Below are 19,158 nucleotides of genomic sequence, written 5' to 3'. Positions count from 1 at the left end.
TGAGCGAAGTGGAGATTGGCAGCCATCTTGGCCACAGTGACCATGAAGCAATTGAATTTAAAATCTCTGTTTACAGGAGGAAAAGTGCCAGCAAAACCTCAACTCTGGACATGAGAAGAGCAGACTTCAGGCTGCTCAGGGAACTAGTGAGTAAGGTTCCCATGGGAAATGTTTTTGCGGGTGCTAGGGTCCATCAGTGCTGGTCACTTTTTAAGCCTCACCTCCTAAGGGCACAGGAGCAGGCAATTCCTAAATGTTAGAAGTCTAAGCAGGCAGGGCAGAAGGCCTGCTTGGCTGAACATGAATCTTCTCTTAGAAATAAGGCAAAAAAGGAAGGTGTGTGCCCAGTGGAAACAAGGTCAGGTGACATGGGAAGAATAGAGATATTGCTCGCCAGTGTGGGGAGAAGATTCATGTGGCCAAGGCTCAACTGGGGTTGAAGCTGGCCAGAACTGAGGGGGATGATAAAAAGCATTTTTTAAAATATGTTAATGGCAATACACAGTATAAAAATAACATTGGCCCGTTACAGGATGAGGATGGTCACCTCACAAAAAGGGACAGACATGGCAGAGATGTTTAATGCATTCTTTGCCTCTGTCTTCAACACAGATGACAGACCAAGGGGATCTCAGTTCCCTGAACTGGAGGACCATGACTGTGAGAATGATCAACTCCCACTTGACCAAGAAATTGTGCGGGATCTGCTGCATCAGCTGGATGCCTACAAATCTATGGGGCCTGATGGGATTCATCTAAGAATCCTCAAGGAACTGGCTGATGTCATCACAAAACCTTTCTCAATGATTTTTGAGCAGTCTTGGGAATCCGGAGAGGTTCCAGCTGACTGGAAGTTGGTGAACATTGTCCCGATTTTCAAGAAGGGCAAGATGGAGGACCCTGGAAACTACAGGCCTGTTAGTCTCACTTCAGTGCCTGTTTAAGTTATGGAGAAGATTATTCTGGGAGGTATTGAAAAACACCTGAAGAACAACACAGTCATTGGTCACAGCCAGCTTCATGAGAGGAAAGTCTTGCTTATCAAACCTGATTTCCTTTTATGACAATGTAATCCACCTAGTTGATCAAGGAAAGCCAGTTGATGTCATCTTTTTGGATTTCAGTAAAGCTTTTGATACTGTCTCTCACAGGATCCTTCTGGAAAAAATGTCCAGCCCCCAGCTGGATAAACACGTCATGTGGTGGGTGAGCAACTGGCTCAGGGGTCAGGCACAAAGGGTTGTAGTAAATGGGGTGACATCAGACTGGCGACCTGTCACTAGTGGGGTTCCACAGGGCTCCATCCTTGCCCCTGTGCTCTTCAACATCTTCATTAATGACCTGGACACAGGACTGGAAGGGATACTAAGGAAATTCTCAGATGATACAAAACTGTGAGGTGTCAACTCCCTCAAAGCCAGGGAGGCTCTGCAGAGAGATCTCAACAATTTAGAGAGATGGGCAATCACCAACTATATGAAGTTCAACAAAGCAAAGTGCCAGACTCTGCACCTGGGACAGGGCAACCCTGGATGTACAGATAGACTGGGGAATGAGATGCTGGAAAACAGTGCCCCAGAAAGTGACCTGGGGGTCCTGGTCAACAGAAAGTTGACTATGTGTCAGCAGTGTGCTCTGGCAGCCAGGAGGGCCAAGCGTGTCCTGGGGTGCATCAGGCACAGCATTGCCAGCTGGTCAAGGGAGGGGATTGTCCTGCTTTGCTCTGCACTGGTGCGGCCTCACCTTGAATATTGTGTGCTGTTTTGGGCACCACAATATAAGAAAGACATTAAGCTATTAGAGAGCATCCAAAGGAGGGCAACGAAGATCATCCTTGAGGGGAAGCCTTAGGAGGAGCAGCTGAGGTCTCTTGGTCTGTTAAGCCTGGAGAAGAAGAGACTGAGGGGAGACCTGATCGCACTCTACAACTTCCTCGTGAGGGGAAGAGGAGGGGTGGACACTGATCTCTTCTCTGTGGTGACCAGTGACAGGACCCAAGGGAATGGCCTGAAGTTGTGTCAGGAGAGGTTTAGGTTGGGTATTAGAAAAAGGTTCTTCACCCAGAGGATGGTTGGGCATTGGAACAGGCACCACAGGACAGTGGTCACAGCACCAGCCTGACAGAATTCAAGAAGCATTTGGACAATACTGTCAGGCACATGGTGTGACTCTTGGGGATGATCCTGTGCATGGCTAGACATTGGACTCGATGATCCTTGTGGGTCCCTTCCAACTCACCATATTCTGTGATTCTGTTAAATGGCCTCCTTTTGCCACATCCTATTTATGTCCTCAAGGGCACCCTTGTGTGAGCAAATGTCATTGCCATAACTGAGTGAAATAGGATTGGCCACTGCAGCAATTATTTTCCCTTCTGTCTCCTCCTTTCCCGTTCTCATATTACCTGGAATCCCATGAGCACACCAACTTGTTATTCTCTTTACACTCTGGGCTCACTGCATGTAGCAGGACGTGTCTACCTTCAGCTTCAAGGTCAGTTTAACTAACTCCATTGCTTATCTTATTTGAGGTAACTCAAATGGTGGCATTTCAAATACAAGGCTTAGTAAAAATTAATTGAAAGCACCACAGGATTTGATGTAAGTTTGTTATAATTTATTGATTTGCATAACTAATTAGTGCAGAAAAACATGTCAGCCCACTCTGAAGCTGTTTCAAATGTCAACCCTTAAATAACAATTTAATTGAGGGGAAACATAAGTTCCTTTGCAGAGGTTCAGTGAAACCATCTTTCTTTTGGGAAGTTACTGGAGAGTTTATAACTGTCTGCACAGCGGGGATTAGGTTTTCATATTGTAAAATAGTGGCTGACTGATTCAAAAAGGCAAGTACTACCAGCACCTTTGACTGGCTTCAGCAAGAGAACTTGGGGTTCTAAATCTCAACAGGTCAAATTTAATGGAGTAGATCTTTATTTGGTAGAAATCAAAAAGAGTGTTTTGACTGAAGAGTAGTTGTGTGACCTATTAAGAGTCACAGTCTTTTCCTTATCTCCTCCTTTCATAGCAAGGAATTTTGAATTTTTTGGTTTATTTTTTTTAAAAATAGGCTTTGATTTTTATACCAGTTCAATTAGCTCTGGAATTATGAGGAGAAAAGAAAACTGAATTTTAGTGTATTTTTCCTAGAAACATTCCATGCTATGATGAAGACATACTTAGCATGATGTCTGCACTAACATTATTTATGCACTATGGAGATTTTTATATTAAACAGAGATCAGTCAGAAGGGATCACATCTTGCTCAGGCTGAGCTATGAGAAACTGTTGCAGCAGGGATTTCTGCAACATGTATAGACAGCGAGGCCTGTGGAAAGAAATAGAGACTGATTCTTGATAGATGTTTCAGAGATCTTTATTCTCCAGCCACATGGCTGGGGTACTCCCGAAGAACTGAGCAATCATGGGACAACCAGGGTCCTCCCCGTGCAGGGGAACACAAAACAACCAATGGGGAACAGGATTGACCAGGGAGTAGGGAAACCCTGTAGGCCGTGCCTCTACTCCAAGGTCCCCTCCCCCTGGACCCCACACCAGGGGGGAGGAACCCCAACAAGAAACTGAAAAAAACCCCCACCAATATTGTTTTATGAGATTTAATGTTTTAATTTAGATCTTATACTCTGACCTTGTAGAATGATATAGCAGATCAAGATCAATGTAAACTGTTTTTTAGGCATCTAAAAATTATATACCAGACATTTAGTCACTTATGACATTCCTTGCAGATGTTTCTAAGGTGCCCACAACTGCTGTAGAAGGGCAGAGAAAAATTTGCACTGGGTTCTGTGGATTCTAGATCAAGCTAAGGATGACTCAAAGGAATTATTTCTCAAATATAAAAGACCAGTATCTTTTGTAACCCATTTCTCGACTACATGGAAAGTTCTGCTCAGTACAGTATCACCATTAGACAGCTAAATAGTTTAAAATTTGCGTATGTGTTGTTTATGTATCTGTGTGAACTTTAGCTATGACTCTGCTATTCCTCTAAAATGTCACTCAGGATCACATGGTGTGGTACTTAATATACCCATGACATGATTCAAATATTTAAACCAGTCCTATTTCTAGAAATGTCACCAGTCAGTCTGTAACCCTTGTACCTTCTTTCCATCCTTGGCTAAAAGAACATGTGCAGTCTAGTCTAAAATAAAAAATAATCAACATTTATGTTCAACTACATGAATATCCACCTAAGAAAACAAAGCTGACAACTTTCTCTTTAAAATAAGTTCAAGAAAGTAAAGGGTTAATTTCAAAAAAGTTTGTTTCTATTAAAAGTAGTAGTTCTGCAAATTCCTTGAAGGGTAAAGTAGTTGTTTGTGCATTTATGATTATTCAGTCTCTGAAATGGATGGACTGGTTTCACCTCTTTGCAGGTCACAGGATCACTGTGTACAACATGACACTGCTGAAATAGTTTGAACAAGGTTGTAGACATGAATCAAATGTCCTGAAGCTCAGTTGGTTAGAGCATGGTGCTAATAAAACCAAGGTCATGGGCTTGATCCCTGTATGGGCTATTCTCTTAAGAGTTGAACTTGATGATTCTTGTGGGTACCTTCCAACTCAGAATATTCTGAATAGCAAGGGGAGTTTTGGTTCAATAGAATTTTCATAAGTTATTGATTTAAAAAGGTATCTTTTTAGTGTTGGTAAGGGACCTGTATTTCTTTTGAAGCCTATATTGGCCTTTAACAAAGTCTGTAATCTAGATGTATTGTGAAGAGGGAAAACTGGTTTAATGCCCTAAAAGAGGCATCATCTTTTTTTTTTTTTTCTATCCTGTGATTCAGCAGCTCCACCTTAAATGATATTTTGAATCCTTTGGCCTGCTTATCAGCTATCCCCACAATTTCTGCAGTGACATTTACTCAATCTTGGAGCTGGCTTTTGTCTCTGCATTCTATGTATAGTAGGTTTTATATATATAAATAGAATTTTGAAACATAATACACTCCTGAAAGAACACTAATGTTCTAAAGGCTGGTTACAGGTAGCTGAGCAAATCCTGGGGAGAGAAAAAAGGCTATGACCTCCAAGATCATGACCTTTCAGATTGCTTTTGCTAATTCACTGGAAGTCATAGATTACTGAATATTGCTCTAGAAAAGGCAATTCCAATTTGGCTCTGAATTTGCTTACCCTATATAGTGCTGATGTAGTGGGAGATCAGTAATAATTGTGTTCAGCTATGAAGAAAACTTGGTTTTTGCAGACACTTAATGCTATATGTTGTATGGCTTAGTGACTTTAAGTCAATATAGCATTTAATCCCCTCATAATTAATCACTTCACACATGAAATGACCACTCTATTAACTTTATCCACAAGATGGCTTTTAAGGAATTAATCAAAATTGTTCACTATAGGAGTAAACATGTTGCATGGGAAATACATAGCAGCTGTTACTAAGCAAATTTTTCTGTATTTCTTCACTTCTGTAGAACAATATTTCTGCTTTCTTCAAGTTATAGTACAAGTACAAATGTCCTTTGAAATAAAACTTTAAAGGACTTATTGCCGGTGACAAATTCCACTCTCAGAACTATTGAGCCAAAGGAATGCATAGTCCTGGAGGGATACAAAAGATATATTAACTAGTTATCATGAGGCAAATACAGCAGCCAAATTGTGAGCAGAATGACATAATAAAGGCAAAATGTATAAGGCTAGTTGTCTAAGCATTTTGTAAAGCTGTAAGTTAGATTCAAATCCCAGGAGTCATCAAAATGTCTTGCATCACACTTGGCTAACAAGAGAAAAATTCCTCCATCTGACCCACAGGAAAACCACCTGATGCTGGATACCAGCTGATACATGTATATCTTACCCTCCTCATTCAGCAATTAATGGATACACAATTGTGGTTACTGCTGAAGCTTGTATCTGCCATCTGCAATGGAAAGAAAAACAGAAATATTATAGGCTCTGGGCGACAACAGAGCACAACTGTGTAGGGTATGGGACAATCACCCCGGGCAGTGGTAAGGAAAAGCAGAATATCTAATGACTTGATTAAGACTGTCACATTATGACCAGTAACCGTTGCAAGCCACTTGCATTGAATAGTTGTCAAGCCAAACCCAACAGTGATGCCAAGTGCAGTAAACACAAATGTACCCTCCCAGTTGCAGCATAGACTGGTATAGCAGTGCACGAGGTACATTTTTTGTATCTCTGTGACCTGCTATGGTATTTGAGAAGCTCCTGCTTTTTTCTAGATGGCATTCTCTTTCTGCTATTCTTTTCACCAGCCCGCAATAACATCAATGATGTCTTAATCTTTGGATCTGAGTTAGCATTCCAATTTATATTTCTACACTGTGAAATAACAGTTCTCATTTATTTACTCTGGACTGTTGTGTTTCTTGATGTGCTAACTTTTGCTTATCTGCATATAGAATATATACAGCGCTCTAGATTCAACAGTCTTACACTGAAACAGTTCATTTTCAGTCACTTTCCTGAATATTTCTAATACAGTGTACAAAACAGATTAGGCGCTGAAATCCCTGACATCATCCAATTAATAAAGAAAGAAGCTGTGTGTAATGCTTTGGAAAAACACTTATTACTATGAGAGTATCATCTGAGCGACATATGGTTGTGGTCTCTTGCTACAAATCCTAAAAGTGTCCTTCAAATATATAAAATAAAATTACTAAACTTTATACTTAGTTAAGATGCAGTTCAGTCCTATATGTTTCCAAAATAAAGTGCAAACATGTATGTAGCTTGTGGTGCTGTAGTGGTTTTGGTTCAAAATATTCATTACTTACTTATTTTCCTTCTGTGAGATAAGAATTAGGAGAAAAGCAAAGCAGGCACAAACCTTAAACAGTTGCAGTACAATGAAAGAGTTTTATTACTAATAGAATTAAAAGTAAAGAGACAATAACAAAACAAAATTAAAGCAAATCCCCCTCCCCCCCCAGCACTTCTCTCCTTTTACCCAGCTCACACAAGGGATAACAGAACATGGGATGTTAGTCAGCGTTCCAGTTCTTGAAACGTCTCTCTCTTATGCTTAAGGGAAAAAAGGGTTTTTCCTTCAGTTGCACGTGGTTCCCAAACTGCCACCAACAGCAGATCCGCCCGGAAACAAACAATCTGCTGTGTGTAGAACATCTCTCCCATGAAAAATCTCACAGTTCCTTCACACTACAAAATATGGGCCATCACATGGGGTTATTCATCTTTTTAAGGATAAGTTCTTTTGGCCTGCACACAAAGGCTCTTCTTCACCACAAGTCTCTAGCAGCCTCTTACTACTATATAGCCTGGCATCGGCATTCTTCACAATCTTCACAGGCACACGAAGATACTCCATCCCCCCATGTTCTTCAAATGGATTAAAGAGACAAACAGTTTGTGGTATTACAGTTTCTTACCACGGCATGCAAGAAGGTTTCTTTTAAGCTGCGCGCCAGAATCGTGGCACCGCCCTCTTTTCTCCCGTCGCCATTTCCAGCTCCGTCCCACGTGACTCACTTCTCTTTCTCTCTGACTCTGACGCCGCCATGTTGAAGGGTGTTCTTGTTCAGCCTTTACGGTGGGGAAAGCCTCGCTCCCTTTGTGCTGCTGGCTGCGTGGTGTCTTCTTCAGTTCAGCACGAAGTGTGCTGGCTGCAGACAGGAGGCTCTGCCGGCTCCCGTTGACTCCGCCGGCTCCGCGTGGAGAGGAGAGGGACCCGCCGGTCCCCAGAAGCCGCGCTGGATGGGTTTAGCTGTGAGCAGTCCCTGGCTGGGTTTAGCTGCCTGCGGCTCTGGGACAGTCCCCCCCAGCCACCCAGGGACCGTGCCGCAGTGTTGGGAAAGGGGGAAAGGGGCAGTGGCCCCGGCCCGGCCCAGCGGGGCCGGGAGGCTCGGAGCCCCCCCCCCCCCCACCTTCCAGCAGGCGAGCTCCGACCAAAAGGGGAAGTCCCGCCTTTCTGTGTGGTTTAAATATGTAAATTGTGAGAAGCGTAATTGGTCTTAAAGACTGTCCATCAACTCAGGGTCAACCCAATACAGGTGCATTGAAAGAACTAATTTCTACCAAGATTGATGCAGTTATAAACCAACTAGCAGAGTGGTGGGTTAACCCTGGCCAGCAGCCAAGCACCACACAGCTGCTCATTCACTCTCCCAGCCCACTGGGACAGGGGAAGGAATAGGAAGAGGAAAATGAGAAAATTCATGGGTTGAGATAGAGATAGTTTAATAAGCAAAGGAAAGAGGAAGAAAGCAAAGTGAGTGATGCAAAGGCAATCACTCACCACCTTCCACAAGTAGACTGATGCCCAGCTAGTCTCCAAGCAATGGCTACCTTCCAAATCCCTCCTCCCCTAAGTTTTTATTGCTCAGCATGATGTTGTATGGCATGGAATAACCCTTTGGTCAGTCTGAGTCAGCTGTCCAGGTTGTGTCCTCTCCCACTCCCAGCCTACTCACTGCAGAAAGCCCTGATACTATGCAAGCACTGATCAGCAATAGGTAAAACACTAGTGTGTTATCAACACTGTTTTAGCTACAAATCTAAGTTACAGCACCATACCAGCTGCTATGAAGAAAGTTAACTCCACTTCAGTCAAATACAGTACAACCTCTATACATTATTCCATACCATTTATGTCATGCTTGGGTCCCACACTATCAGATACATCCTCATTAATCACCACTCCCCCTTCCTGTCTCTTGCTATATACACAGATATCATTCCCTTAGTCTATGGGTGTAGCTGGTTCAGTTCGAAAACCAGGCAGAAACACCATTTAGAGTGTAGTGGTTTGGTCTAAAATACTCATTACTATTTACCTTCTGTGAGATAAGAATTAGGAGAAAGCAAAGCAGGCACAAAACTTAAAAGAATATAAAAAAGTTTATTAATAGACCTAAAAGAAGGGAAAAAAATAAAATAAAATCATACCATACCTTCAGAACACTTCTCCTCCCCCCACCTTTCCCCCTTCTCCCACTGTAAAAAAACCCTTGAGATGTTTACCACCTTGAGATGTCTGTTTACCACTTCCATAATAACCTTGTTCAGTTCACTTAGGGAGAGGAGTCTTTCTTGCTCATGCTATGGAGACATCTCCACAAGAGGTTCTCTCATGGCTCAGTATCACAACGAGACAGCCACCCGGGTTGGTTCTCTGCTCGCATGTGAGAGTCCCTTCCCCCAACTTGCAGCTTTTCCCACAACTGCTTTCGAGGGTCCAATCTTGAGCTACTGGGGTACCATTTTAAGGATGAGCTGTTCAAAAACAAAGGTTCTCTTCACCCATCTCTGGGAGCATTTTCATGTCTAAGAATAGAGGCCCTCCTCCTTTCCTGGGAGAAAAGGGTCCTCATCATCTTCATCTCTAAGACTATCTCTGGGAGTATCTCTAGGAACAGAGGTCTTCTCCTTCTGATTGGAGCAAAAGTCCTCACCGCTTCCATCTCTCCCTGTTCAAACTTCTCATCAAATTACAGCTGCTTCAGCATTTGCTTATTCCAGCACAGGTGCTTTTGCTCACAAGTTGAACGCTCCACCCCCCATGCTTTCATGAAATTACAACGGGTACTCTGATATATCATAGTCCATCACCACCATAGCTTTACAACAGAATTTCAGCTTTAAGCATCTCCCCTTTCTCCTCCCTCAGGATTTCAGCTCTTCTTTCTTAATGTCTGCAGCACTTACAGCACTAAAAGGGTTAATCTCACCCAGGCCTTGCAGCTGGAATTTCGCTTATCGCTGCTGGTCACATGATCTTTGCCGGACAGCTTCAGCTGAATCTTCGGCCACACTGGAGGGGGGGAAGCCGGACCGCGCCGTCTGCACATAGCAGGGCTGGGGGAGGCCGTGGGTGGAACAGGGCCCATCGGCTCCAGGATGGCTATGTCCCAGCCTGGGCCCGGCCCAAGCAGGTCCTGGCAGGGCCCGGCAGGGCCCGCTGGGCCCTGTATGGGCCCAGCCCAGTTACCAGTCCCCCAGCCGGAAGCAAGAGAGCCAGCTTCCCGGGGTTTGTTCATTCTTAAATGTGGACCACAGAGGCGGTCAAAGTTCTAAGTGGATTAAAAAGTTGCCAATATTCAAACTAGCCAGTTGATAGGTTCTGTCAGGTCATAGAGGAAGCTGTCAGAACCTCTTTGCAAGAAAATCATTTCCGGGACTATGCTTGCTAACCCATGACAATGGGCCTCCCCTGTAAAATATCCATAAAATGTCCATAAAATGTCCATTGAGTTCACTTACTCTGTGATTCAGGCTCCATTCATTATGCTGGTCACTCAGGACAAGAGAGATTGCATGTTATGTTGAGTTATTGGATGCTAAATCCAGCTCAGATTGGGTCACTGCTGTACTTGCTTGGTTTCTTGCAAGGCTTATTCTCTGTTGGTTCAGGTGATTCCTGCTGTTGTACTTCCTATAATATACAACTCAAATCATGCATTATTTTCCCCTAGGGTTAAATCTCCTTGAGGTGCACAACAGATTTCCCTACCATCCCTCATTATCCAAAATTTATATCTGGGTCCTTGACTGAAAGCAATCTCATGATTGGATTTGCCCATGATATCTTTCCCAGCCAGTTCCCTACATGTACTACAGGGACCTTATCTCCTTCTACAGCACATAGGAGTTTTGTTTGGGCAGGGCCCGGTCAGTTATTTGATTCTCTGGTATTAACCAGCCAAGTGGCTTTGATAAATTTGCATCCCAATGCTTCTATGTTCCAGCACTTATTGCTTTCAGTACAGTCTTTAACAGTCCATTGTATCCTTCAGTGTTTTCAGAAGCTGGTTCATGATAGGGAATGTAGTACATACAATCCTGTTTGGCAAAATGCTGGAACAGGTTGCCCAGAGAGGTGGTAGATGCCCTATGCCTGGAAACATTCAAGGTCAGGTCAGACAGGGCTCTGAGCAACCTGATCTAGTTGAAGATGTCCCTGCCCATTGCAGGGGTGTTGGACTAGATGACCTTTCAAGGTCCCTTCCAACCCAAACTATTCTATGAAACTATGATCAATGCCATGTTTCCTGGCCCAGGTGTTCATGAAGTTGCTTTGGAAATGAGTCCTGTTGTTTGACTCAATTCTTTCTGGGGTGCTGTGCTGTCACAGAACTTGCTTTACAAGGATCAGGATGGTGTTTCAAGCAGTGATATTAGTTACAGGGTGTTTTGAACCCTCCGCTGATCACCTCCATCAGGGTAATCATGCAGTGCTTGCCTTGGTGGATTCATGGCAGTGTGATATACTTGATCTTCCAGGCCTCCCCATATTGATATTGTAGCCATCGTTCCTGTTACAGCGGAGATACTGTAACATGCATATATCAAACCAGGAGTCCCGTGGAAAAGAAATACATATAGACAGATTCTTGATAGATGTTTCAGAGATGTTTATTTCCCCAGCCGCATGGCCGGAGCTCTGCCGAGGAACTGTTACAGTCACGGGGCCAAGGGTCTTTTTCCCACGCAGGGGAACACAAACCAACCAATGGGGAATGAGGCTGACCAGGGCCAGGGAAACCCCGTGCCTCCCCACCAGGGCCCCTCTCCTAGGACTACATGGCAGGGGAAGGGGACCCAACATTTCACCCGTTTTATTTTAATAAAAGGAGAATGAAAACAACTGGATAAACATAACAAGAACAGTTTCAAAACAAAACAAGCCACCCTCCTGAGTCTTTAAATGTCCAAACAGATTCTGTGGAACATCTTAGGGCTGACAGGAGGGAGACAGGACTCTCTGAGCATGCTTTGTGGGGAAACTGAGGCAGGAGAGGGTTTAATTTCTTCCCTCCCCCTTTTCCTCCCCCACTCAGCATTGGAAAGGGATTTTTGGGGAAACAATTGGCAAAGGTATGGTTTTGTGAGGGAAACCATGGATGAAAAAACGGATTGGGAATAAACTGGGGGTAATAGGACATAGTGTAAAAGGGAAAGGTGGGATTAGGAAAGGGAGACTGTAGGGGGGGCTTACAATGGAGATATTGTCTAACATGACTACGATTTTTTGCATATATACTGCCTTTTACAGGAACACCATCAGGCCCAGTGACCTGCGATGCTTGTAACCCTTTTCTACCTTGTATAATTTTGAATTCCACCACCTCTCCATCTCCCAAGCTTGGGATGCATTTTTCAGGGTTATTCTTTTTAATAGCAGTTCTATGCAGGAATATGTCTTGCTGGTTGTCACACCTTGTTATAAAACCATAATTTTGCTTAACATTATACCATTTTACTATCCCTAAGATCTTAGCTACTATGATCTTTTCCTTTTTTCAAGTGGCTGCTGTTTTCTGTCTCGCTGCATCTTTGCTCTCTCTTTTGGTCGCTCCCGTGTTGGAATTGTCAGGGCTTCTCGTGCCTGCGCGCTCTTCCCGGGGTCGCATTCGGGGCTGCGCGGGCCGGGCCGGGCCGCGCCGCTCAGTTCTCCGTGCGTCGCCCCCTCTGGTCGCAGCTTCATTGCCGCTGCCAGGCACTGCACCCACGCCTCGGCCGGGCCCCCGAGCAATGACCCCCCCTGCGCCCTGCTCCAGCGCGTGTTTCGGCTGGGCGCGGCTCCGCTCCACCGCCACCGCCGCCAGCCGCCGCCCGCACTCCGCCCCTCTCGGTCAGGCGTTCACGGGGCTCGCTCCACCACGCGCTGCGCAGGGCCGGGAGGGCACCGCTGGGTTGGGCCGCTCCCGCTGCGCCTTGGTCCGCCACCAACACTGCGGCTCGCGTGGCTCTGCCTGCACGCGGGAACTGCCTTGCTGCTGCTCGCAGAACGCACAGTGCACGTGGCCTGGGCCGCACAGTCCCTGAGCCAGGCTTCCCTTCACCAGGACACACCTGACATTGCTCAACAGTCTCGGCAATTAAATAATATTCACGAAAATATTCTTCCATCGGCATGTATTTTGACTCAAAAATTAACTGGGTCCAAGCGGTGTTCCAAAAGTCCTTGGTAAGAAGTAAATCCCAAGAAACATAGAAAAAGTTCTTAAACAACTATGCCAGGAAGTGTTTCAGTTCTTTTTGAGCTTGAATCAAGCTAAAATTTACAAATCGTTGTTCAAGAATCTTTTTAAGTTTAAGATAAATGTCCATATGCGGCTCTGAGAGCCAAGAGTCTTCCCACGGTTCCTCCATAGTTTAGATATGGAATAGCAAAACAAAAACAAGAAGAGGAATCCAAAGTTTCTAGGGTTTACTCACACAAATCAGTCGCTTAGGGATTGGGGATCCTTCTGATCTCAATTCTCCACCATTGTTACAGCGGGGATTACTGTAACACACCTATATCAAACCAGGAGTCCCGTGGAAAGGAAATATATATAGACAGATTCTTGATAGATGTTTCAGAGATGTTTATTTCCCCAGCTGCATGGCCGGGGCTCTGCCGAGGAACTGTTACAGTCACGGGGCCAAGGGTCCTTTTCCCGTGCAGGGGAACACAAACCAACCAATGGGGAATGAGGCTGACCAGAGGCAGGGAAACCCTGTGCCTCCCCACCAGGGCCCCTCTCCCAGGACTACATGGCAGGGGAAGGGACCCCAACACGTTCCCTATACCAGAGAGGCTTTACTTGGCTTGCTTGATTATGGTGCATGTTTTGCTTTCATGGATGTCTTGGTTTGAAAGACAGGTGTCTGCTAAGGAAGGCAGAAGCCTCCCTTGGAATGGCAGATGTAACCCCTTTCCCTCTGAGTTATTATAATTTTGAAATCAAGGGCTTTTAGGCAAAGATGTGGGAAATAGGAATAACAGTTCTTTACTATTATATATATAACCAGTCAAACAAGCAACAATAACTATGGCAGTAACAGCAAACAGAACCACAAACCCAGTCCCAGCCTTCTCGGCTGTCAGGCCCTTTTCCCCTCGGGTGCAGTTCTGGTTGCAGCCGGCAGGGGCGCTGGCGGCTCCCGGTGAGCAGGGCAGGTGCGATGGTTCCCTCGCGGCTGCAGGGGGTGCTCCGGAGCGAGCTTGGGGAACACGTGGCACCCGTGGTCTGGGGTCCCGGGGACGGATGGAACAAAGGCTTCACAAACCCCTGGTCAGACCCTCGGGAACAGCAGGCTGGAACGGCAGGCTGGAACGGCGGGCTGGAACGGCAGGCTGGAGCGGCAGGCTGGAGCGGCAGGGATGAACACAAATCCCGGGTGGCAGACACGATGTATCCAAGCGGGGAACCCCCCGGAGGTCTAGGCAGGCAGGGCGAGCACGGCTACAATATAGCGAAGGCTTGAAGCAGCGGCAGGGCAGGGCGGCCACAGCCCGGCCTCCAGCGGGGCAGGGAAGGTGGCTTTGGGATCCCAGTGTTGTTTCCAGCAGAAAGAAAAGCGGCCGAAAAGAACCAGCAGCTCCTCTCTCTCCAAATGCTGAGACCCAACTGCCCACACACGCAGGTGAAACAAAAGGAGCAGCCAGGTCTTTTGTTTTCTCTTAAGCACCCAGCGATTTGTATCTTGGTAACAGTTTGGGGGAAAATTCCTTTAACAGAAAAAAAACTAGACCTCTTAAAACCCCAACAATGGAAAACCTGTGTGATGGCTTCAGTGTTCAGGCCCATCCCTGGATGTGTATGTTGCATTTCTTCCTAGATGTGCAGATGTTGCATGGACCCACTGAGCTACAAATACCTCATCCTTATACTCCCAATCCAGGTCCATCTGAGCCACTTCAATTTTACAACCTTGTCTATCTGTTTGTTTCAATGTTCTTCAGTAGCCCAGTTCTTAGGCACATGCGCATCTACATGACATACCTTTACAGCAAGGTTCTCTACCTGGGCAGCAATGTCCTGCCACAATGCATCAGCCCAGATAGGTTTACCTCTGTGCTGCCAATAGGTCATCTTCTACTGCTGTAGCCAACCTCATAGTTCATTTTGCATCATCCATGAGTCAGTAGAGAGATAGAATACTGCCCACTTTTCTTATTCAGTAATCTCTAGGGCCCGTTGAACAGCTTTCACTTCTGCCAACTGACTCAACTCACCTTCTCCTTTGATGGCCATTACTGAAACTTGGTGGGACGAATATCATGACTGGTGTGCTATCACCAACTTCCAATGGTGACAGGCTTTCCAGAAGGGACAGGCAAGGAAGGAGGGGTGGAGGAGTTGTCCTCTGTCAAGAAATTGATAGATTGTGAAAAGTTGTCTTTGAAGAATAGCCATGGGCAAGTTGAAAGCTTATGGGTAAGAATTAGAGACCAAAGCAACAAAGGGAACCCTATGGTTGGTGTTTACTACAGGCCGCCCCATCAAGGGGAGCCTATTAATGAAGCCTTCTTGCTCCAGCTACAGGAGGCATCGTGTTTGCAGGCTCTTGTCCTGCTGGGGGATTTCAACCACCTCGACATCTGCCAGAGAAGTATCACGGTGAGCTGAAGGCAATCCAGGAGACTCCTGGAGTACATCAAGGATAACTTTGTAAGCCAGGTAATAGACAGCCGTACCAGAGGGGATGCAATACTGGGCCTGATGGTCACCAACAAAAGTGATCTGATTGGTGACATCAGCATTGGAGGCAGCCTGGGCTACAGTGATCATGTGCTTGTAGAGTTCGCAGTCCTAAGGTATATGGGTCAGGCAAAGAGTAAAGTCAAGACCCCGAACTTTAGGAAAGCAAACTTCCAGCTGTTCAAAGAGTTAGTCAATAGGACCTGCTGTGAAACTGCACACACACAGAGGCATTCCAAGCATCCCAAAATGTCTCAAAACATCAATCTTTTCCAGTCTCTGACAGCTGGTCAAACTAAAGAACAAGAAGGAAATGCACAGGCAGTGGAAGCAGGGACAGGTATTCTCAGAAGAGTACAGGAACATTTCCCAGTTGTGTAGGGATGGGGTCAGGACGGTCAAGGTATGGCTGAAATTGTCAAGGGACACAAAGAATAATAAGGGCTTCTACAGGTATATCAGCCAGAAAAGGAATGCCAAAGTGTACCCCCTCTGATGGACATGACTAGCAAACTGGTAACAATGGACAAGGAAAAGGCTGAGGTACTCAATAAATTTTTGCCTGTCCTGGGTTGCAGTGTATTCTATTACCATCCTCATGAGCTGTTGAAACCAGGTGGGGCAGTGTTTCCTTGCCTCCTCCCTTCGGACTATTTTCTGTTAATGGCCCATCAATGCCCTGCCGTATGACCCAGAGATAACTCCCTCTGGACTATCTTCTGCTTAATGGGCCCATCAATGCCTTGCCTCATGACTCATCATCCCATTGTGAGATGCTCCACCCAGAAGGAGGAACCAAGCATTCCATCCTGGATATAATCTGTGATTCCAAACACCACAGAGATCCCTTTCCACTGGATTCCCAGAGGACAAGAGCTACATAGCCACCACTGGACCTTTCCGAGGAAGAGCAGACCTTTTCTACAGGATCATCACTTCAACAGAACCACATCCACCACTTCAGGAGGACTGCAGCCACCATTTTATTGGACTGCTACCACCACCCTGACTAACAGGGTGTCAGGTTGTATCCTGACTCCGTCAGTATAACCCAGTGTTTTCTGCCTTTTTTTCTTTTTTTTTTTTTTCCCCTAATTTCCTTATTAAATTGTTATTCTGACTTGGTGTCTCCCACTAGTTTGTTTTCAAGCTAGTACATTGCCTCAGCCTTCAATGGTAATCTCTTCCCATACCTCTTGAGTGGATGAGGGGATGCAGTCCCTCCAACTGTAAGAGAAGATCAAGTTTGAGACCACCTGAGGGACTTGAACACACACATGTCCATGGCCCCCAACAAGATGCTTCCCAGAGTTCTGAGGGAACTGGCAGATGTAGTTGCAAAGACACTCTCCATGATATTTGAAAAGTCCTGGCAGTCAGGTGAAGTCCCAGGTGACTGGAAAAAGGGAAACATTTCACCCATTTTTAAAAAGGTTAAAAAAGAGGACTGGGAACTACAGACCTGTCAGCCTCACCTCTGTGGCTGGGAAGATCATGGAACAGATCTTCCTGGAAGTTAGGCTGAAGCCATATAGAAGTCAGGGAAGTGATTAGAGACAGCCAACATGGCTTCACCAAGGGCAAATAATGACCGACTCATCTAGTACCCTTATATGATGGAGTGACTGCATCAGCGGACAAAGGAAGAGCTACAGATATCAAATATCTGGACATCTGTAAGGCCTTTGACACAGTCTCCTATCACATTCTTGCCCCTGAATTGGAGAGAGATGAATTTGAGGGATAGACAGATGGATTTGGGTTTAACCCCGGTAGGCAGTTAAGCTTCCTAGTGTACCTCCTCAAGTTATCTCTCTGAGGAGAAAAGGATAAAGGTGTAATTTCTGACTGTCTTCATGAGATGGTGCTTGGAGTACTGAGACAACAGTAATGTAGGGCCCAAAAGCAGATGAGCATAATGTCCTAGGTAACCCAAAATTTTATTGTATTCTATATCTATCTGTGCCCAAGAATTGTTAGTGTTTAAGGCCCAGTGGTGCAGCCAGAACCGGAATTGCAGGCCAGTCGGGCAGTGCTGGTCCCTTTAAAAGGTCAAGGCACCCAAGCTGACTTCCTCTTTTGCTTGGTGGCTTTTGAAGGCAGAGGCTCCACTTTGGAGGGGGTTGTTTTGGGCAGGTTTCTGGGCTTGCAACAGTAGCAACTCAGAAAAAATGCAGTTCACAATTAGAAACTGTTTCAGAGTGAATTTTGCAAACCCTATCAGCAGCGCAAAGCTTGAGTCAGTCCCTGGGGCCAGGCCACCCTGTCTCAGTGCTGACAGACCAGTTCTTCTCCCCCCAACACACCCGCAGTGTGTATGACAGCAGCACCAACACCGGCGGAGTCCAGCAGGTGGCAGGAGGAAGCGGCGAGCAGCAGAGCTGACTCCACACACTCCGGTAATTCTTCATCTGCCACTAGAACTGGTCCATAAGGTCCTACCTTCCGGGAAGGGGTTTTTTTTTGTCCGCCATCTTTCTCCCTTTGTCTCCCAGACCGGCGCAGTAGACTGGAGCACACCATCTTGGGGGAGAGAGCTGATGCCATTTTCCCTTTGCTGTTTTGCTTGTTAGTAAACTGCTATGTCTTCACTCATATCTACTCATATTTTGTTTTTCCTTATTAGTGGAAAGGGATTAGTTGAAACTAAGGGGAGGTAACTCATTTTAGTGTTCAACTTTAAATTGTCCTTAACCAAGACACATAGCTAACATTATAGCTTAACACTGCGAGCCAGAACCTGGGCAGAATGGGGGAAGACTACAGAGCCTTGGGGGTGCAAGCAAAAAGTATTGGTGCCCAAGTTATCTTTTCCTTCGTTTTACGATTACAGACAGAAATAAATGTATAATTCAAATCAACTTCTAGCTTTTTGGCTAGTGCCGCTGTGAAGGTTTTGACTTTTATTACAGGACATTCTTCAATGACTATAGCTTATTAGGGAGGAATGGGTTCCACCTGTCTAGCTGCCTCCCACGATGAGAACCAGAAGACCTCAAATGTATGTATACCAATGCACACAGCTTGGGGAACAAACAGGAGGAACTGGAGCTCTGCATCCAGTTAGAAAGTTATGATATCATAGGAATAACTGAAACATGGTGGGACAACTTACATGACTGGGGATTAACAATGGATGGCTATAGGCTGTTTCGTAAATACAGGCAGGGAGGAAGAGGAGTCGTGCTCTATATTAAGGAGAACCTTGAATGTATAAAAGTCAACTACAATGCCTGTGGAAGCCTTATCAAATGCCTCTGAGTCAAGATTAGAGGAGTTGTCTCCAAGGGGTGATCTTACAGTAGACATCTACTACTGACCTCCAAACCAAGATGCTAAGACCAACAAAGCAATATTTGGGTCACTTAAGCAAGCTTTGGCCCAACAGAACCTGTTTTTTATGGATAACTTCAACTATCCTGACATTTGTTGGAAGAACAATACAGCAGCTCACATGCCATCCATCAAATTCCTGGAATACATAGAGAACTGCTTCCTCATACAAATGTTGGATGTGCCAACCAGGAATGAGGGGATAGCCTTGGCTGCAGTGATCACAATATTATGAAGTTTGGGATCCAGCTGACCATGCTTAAAGTTAATACTAAGACAAAGGTTTTAGATTTTAGAAGAGCAAACTTCAGCTCACTCAGAGCTCATTTGGGAGGGATTCTGTGGGAAGCTTCCATGGAGGATAAAG

At 45.3% G+C, this 19,158-nt stretch overlaps 1 protein-coding gene across 9 annotated transcripts in view; it reads left to right on the top strand.

Moving 5' to 3' along the window:
- Window positions 1–2,409: 2,409 nt before the first annotated feature.
- LOC309584648 (creatine kinase S-type, mitochondrial) overlaps window positions 2,410–19,158 on the top strand; it is a 166,162-nt gene continuing 149,413 nt past the window's right edge. For 8 of the 9 annotated variants that reach the window (XR_014227253.1, XR_014227254.1, XM_082300802.1 and 5 more), the window contains exon 1: window positions 2,410–2,493. Coding sequence is in view for 6 of the 9 variants with exons in the window: in XM_082300802.1 (XP_082156928.1) it covers window positions 2,415–2,493 (79 nt within the window). In the remaining 3 variants the exon portion in view is untranslated. The remainder of the gene's footprint in view (window positions 2,494–19,158) is intronic. The other variant, XM_082300804.1, reaches the window with a different exon arrangement.

The sequence above is a fragment of the Coloeus monedula genome, assembly GCF_965178545.1.
Source record: "Coloeus monedula genome assembly, chromosome: W".
In the NCBI taxonomy this organism is placed as follows: Eukaryota; Metazoa; Chordata; class Aves; order Passeriformes; family Corvidae; genus Coloeus; species Coloeus monedula.
Note: the sequence above shows the minus strand (reverse complement) of the source record. Positions and strands in the feature narration are given on the sequence as shown.